The sequence below is a fragment of the Ovis aries genome, chromosome 12, assembly GCF_016772045.2.
Source record: "Ovis aries strain OAR_USU_Benz2616 breed Rambouillet chromosome 12, ARS-UI_Ramb_v3.0, whole genome shotgun sequence".
NCBI classification, from domain to species: Eukaryota; Metazoa; Chordata; class Mammalia; order Artiodactyla; family Bovidae; genus Ovis; species Ovis aries.
The window spans coordinates 61798913-61803934 of NC_056065.1; the positions used below are offsets into that span (position 1 = coordinate 61798913).

The 5022-nt window shown below is 39.2% G+C and overlaps 1 protein-coding gene across 1 annotated transcript; it reads right to left on the reverse strand.

The window, feature by feature from the left end:
- Nucleotides 1–440: 440 nt before the first annotated feature.
- On the reverse strand, nucleotides 441–2146 carry LOC114117249 (NEDD8-activating enzyme E1 regulatory subunit-like). Its single transcript, XM_042229158.2, is given in 1 exon segment — nucleotides 441–2146. A coding segment is annotated over 1 exon segment (1338 nt). The 5' UTR covers nucleotides 1908–2146; the 3' UTR covers nucleotides 441–569.
- Nucleotides 2147–5022: the final 2876 nt, after the last annotated feature.

Genomic DNA, 5022 nt, shown 5'->3' on the forward strand with positions numbered 1-5022 from the left:
AAATGAACTTTATAAACAACTTGCTTCCAATTGACTCAAGACAAAAAAATTATCTAAAGCTATTTTTATTGAGATTGTATTACGCTTACAAATTATCTTATAAAGAAACTGACATCTTTAGGATGTTGAGTCATTTCATTTGTTCAAGTCCACTTCTGCTTCTTTCTGATTGTTTTATCATTTTCCTGATACAGATTTTGGGCATTTTTTTTAGGTTTGTATCTAGGCCTTTTATCTTATACTGCTACACTGAGATGGGTTTTTTTTCTCTCTCATTAGACTTCTAATTGGGTTTCTTTTTATAAGATAATTTTAGTACCTGCTACTTTACTAAGTTTTCTTATTATGTGTAGTAGTTTTCCCTTTGATTCATTTCAATTTTCAAGATGATATCACATGCAAATAGTTTTTCCTCTTTCATTTCAATTCTTTTTTTTTTTTTTTACAAATGAGAAAAATGTTTATTAAGGAAACAATTTAACAATTCTCCCTAGCAGAACTTGATAGACTAGGGCACAAACTGAAGACAATTACAGTTTCAGTCATTAACACACTATAGGGTGCTTATTCTACAACTGAAAAGTTGCTGAAGTTTGTGACATGCCACTATAAATGTAAGTATTATTAAAAATTACAAATTGTTTGGTGATTATTTTGATAACCTCTTGAGCAGCAGCTCCCCCTAAGAATGCAGCAATGGTGTGTGGTTCAGCAGCTCCGTATCGGCAAAATTCATGGACATAATCGTCTTTCACCATTACAGATAATCCATATTCCTGAAGGAAGCTAGTGAGACAAGACTTTAACTTTCCTATATCTTCTTCAACTTGATAGTTAGACACTCCTGGATATCTACCATGCTGTTTATGAAATCTATCAACAGCCTGTAACATTAAGTATAATACTATCTCATTATCTGGATTGTCCATGCTGGAAATAATTTCATCCTTGTTAACTGTATCCAAGCTGTATTCTTCAGCTAAGGATCGACATCTCACCACTCGAAGAAATGCTGAATTGCTGCAGAGTAATTTTAATTCTTTCTCTGAAATGGACTCTGGTGCCTGGCCTATAGACTGAAGCAATTTGGCAACATGATTACCCACAGCAGCAGCATCTTTCTTTGCTTTTTCACGGTAAACATTTTGAAGTTTTATATATTTGCCTGAATCTGCAATCATATCAGGAATTGTGCCTCGAACAGGTAGATTTCCTTGACCCTCTTTGGCCACAAATTCCTTTAAGGCACGAGCTAAAATCCAAAATGTCGGAGTCTGTTTGGTGATATTTATGCAGCGATCATCATTAAATATATCTTCAATACTGCTTGGGATCTGAGTTGTATTTAGTGCTGTATTCACATTTTTAATAGCTTCTTCAAAATTCTCTTCATCTTCTGGAGCCCCATTTTCATTCTTTAAAATTCCTTATCTAATCAAATCTCTGAAGTCTTCTTTTTCTTTATATGTTTTAGGTATTCGTCCATTGGTTTCACTATACCACTGTGCTAAGTATTTAGCTACGATCACAATCCATGGAGTGTGGCTATGGTCCTTTTTTTCCATATGATCCAAATCATAAGACTGAAAATGTTCTCTCAGTTCAGGAAATGGCTTATCCAGTCGTAGATCCTCTAACGCATTATCTGGATGAGATTCTATTACTGGATGTTCTTTTATAATGATCCTCATATAACCAACTAGTCCATATGTCCTACAGATCAAGAGAGGGATTTGGGAATTCCAGAGGACGTCTGCTAAACGTAGTAATGTACTTTCAGAAAGCTGAGTTGCAACCACAATGGTAAACCTACAGAAAAATGAAGGATCATTGTCTAGAAGGTTTTCTGGACTCTCTTCCACAAAACTCCCAGAGACATCGTTATTTAATTCTTGTAAGAATTCCATGGCAGCTTGAGCTCGGTTCTTGCCAATACTGCTTCTCTGAAGGAAAAAATTATTTCCAGCATCTTCTCCGCTGACCTGATTTCCATCAATAATTGTAAATGAACCAATACCTGGTAGCACCAAATTTTTAAGGATTTCAGTTCCTGTGGCTGTTGCGTTTATTAGGCAAACATGAGCAGATTCTAGAGCCTCCTGGCCATGATCACCCCACAACCTCAGCTGCCGGTCGTACTTCTGCTCCTTTAGCAGCTTCCCCGGCTGCGCCCGCCCCACGGAGAACCGCCCTCATTTCAATTCTTATTCCTCTAGATGCATTCTCTTATTTAATTGCATTAGTTCCAAAACAGTATTAAATAAAAGAAGAGACAGTGCTCGTCTTGTTTCTGAATTTAGCAGGAAAGCTTTCAGTGTTTCCTCATTCAGGTGGCACAGTGGTAAAGAATCCATCTGCCAATGCAGGAGACACAAGAGATGTGGGTTCAATCCCTGGGTTGGGAAGATCCCCTGGAGTAGGAAATGGCAAACCACTCCAATATTCTTGCCTGGAAAGTTCCATGGATAGAAGAACCTGGTGGGCTACAGTCCATGGGGTTTCAAAGAGTTGGACCCAACTGAGTGCATATTCACACATACACATTTGTAAAATGCTAGATTTGGAATTTTTATCTCTGGGTTTCTTCCTCTATTGACTCAACACTGAAATAATCTAATAACCTCTTCTTTCCCTCCATTTCCCTCCACTAAAGCTATTTTAAAGTAATATCCTTTTACTTCCTTACATAGTTAATTCCTATAAGGGAATAAATGAACTTACTTTACTTTTTACTTATATCCTTTCCAGGCTCCCTCTGTTTTTTAACGGTTTTACTACATGAGACTCTCAGAACATAAAATTCTAACATATTACCTTACATAGTCCTGCATACTCTCCTTTGTAATTATAATTTGGTCTTGAAGTGAAGTGAAATGAAGTGTTAGTCGCTCAGTCATGTCTGACCTTTGCAATCCCATGGACTATAGACTGCCAGTCTCCTCTGTCCATGAAATTCTCCAGGCAAGAATACTGAAGTGGGTTGCCATTTCCTTCTCCAAGGGATCTTCCTGACCCAGGGATCAAACCTGGATTTCCTGCATTGCAGGCAGATTCTTTACCATCTGAGCCACCAGGAAAGCCAGTAATTTGACCTTAGGTTTATGAACAAATATACACATAATGTTTTTTAAAAAAATTCATTTTGGAATTGCTTGCCTATGGGCTTAGTTGTTAAAGAAGCTTTGTGTTGCACTTTTCCCCAGGCTTATAGCTGTTATGTGGTGTGGAGTCAGGATCATTCCTCGATACCAGAAGCAGAACTTCTTTTAGTACTTGAAAAGGCCCCAGAAGTGTGCAGTTCATGGGGGCATCTGGCCTGGGGCAGGCCCAGTGGGGATTATTTTTGGCTGTAAGAGTCAACTGCTGTAGATGGAGTTGATTTCCCAATTCTATCTGTGGCAAAGTTTGCTTTTTGTAGGTTGAGGCCCTGGTTGAGGCTTTCTGTTTAACAAGCATGCCTCTTGTTAAGGAGTATATCCTGCCCCTTTTGTTCTTTTGGGGCTTCCCTGGTGGCCCAGACAGTAAAGAATCTGCCTGCAAAGCCGGAGACCCACGTTCAGTCCCTGGGTTGGGAAGATCCCCTGGAGGAGGAAATGGCAACTCACTCCAGTATTCTTGCCTGGGAAATCCAATGGAGAGAGGAGCCTGGTGGGCTGCAAACCATGGGGTCACAAAGAGTTGGACACGACTGAGTGACTAACACAACACTTTGTTCCTTTGCATGTCAGGGATGTAGATGAATCAGGACAGGTCAGGCGTCCTATCTCCCACCTCTGAGCACAAAAAGGTAGAGCCAACATGAGCAACATCTCTTTAAATCTCCTGTGTTAGAGGATGTCCCTCTGTCTGACAGTGAGATGACCATCTCATCTTCATCAGGGAAATAGTGTGTCCACAAAAGCTCAGGAAATGGGGATCAGGGATGGAGCTCTATTTCTTGAATCCTGAGAAATGTAATCACCGAGTCCAACACATATCTTCTGCTTTTTGTGTAACATTTGTGCTGGTGTCCTCTAATTCTGACCTTTTTTCATAAAGCCTTTTCTAAGTGTCACTAATAGCGTTCTTTTAAAATCTCACCAGGAACAGAGTGTCTCTGTGGACAATATTGCCCCCTGCATTGTCTTCCAATAATTTTATATGTACCTATTCTATCTTTGCTACCAGCCTGTAATCATTTTGAGAGTCTGAGTGCTATTTCTCACACAATTTATCTACCCAGCAGTGCTAGCACAGGACATGTTGTCAAAGTAGAGTTGAGTTGAACTCGAAACCAGGAATGAATTTTGACAGCTCAGAGCTCTGGCTTTGCAGCAGAAAATAATGTTTGTAAATTTCACAGTGGGTGGTCTTAAAAATCATGCTCAGGGCACACTGAGAAGGACTGGGGTAGTTTTACCAGTTCAGGGCTCCAGATTCCGCAGTGCCTGAAGTGCCTGGTATTAGGAGTGAAAATTTAAAAAAAAAAGAAAAGTAGACCTAAGTCTGAAGATTTCAACTTAGGTTGAAGGGTTTAAAACTAAGAATTATCGAGAAAGTAAACATGGCTATTTCAACAGTTTAGGGGTTTAACCAAGTTAAGTTCTGAGGCATGATCCTGACACTTTAATTGAAATGAAAATTTAACATCAATAAAGTAAGGACACAACATCAAATAAGAACAGCACTATTCTCAGCCTGTACTCTGAATGTCAACTTGACTTTTACCCCAAAAGTTCCATGAGCCCAAGGCTTTCTGAAGCTGGGTGCCTCTAACTCAGCAACTATAGTTACTATTGTTAGTCTGGTCATAAATGATTTTTGAACATTGTGTCCATCAGCTTCCTGACCCAACAGGATATATTCTTAAAATTGTTTTGCCAGGAGAGCTACTGGCCGTGTTTTACTCCACGTGCTTTTTCTTCTGCTGATCTTGTGAATAAACCTCACTGATTTTTCCCTCTTCTGGAACTCCCAATAGTTATTGTCCATACAGTCCATATGCTCAAGTCATTCTGACTTTGATGCTAACTTAAGCATGAG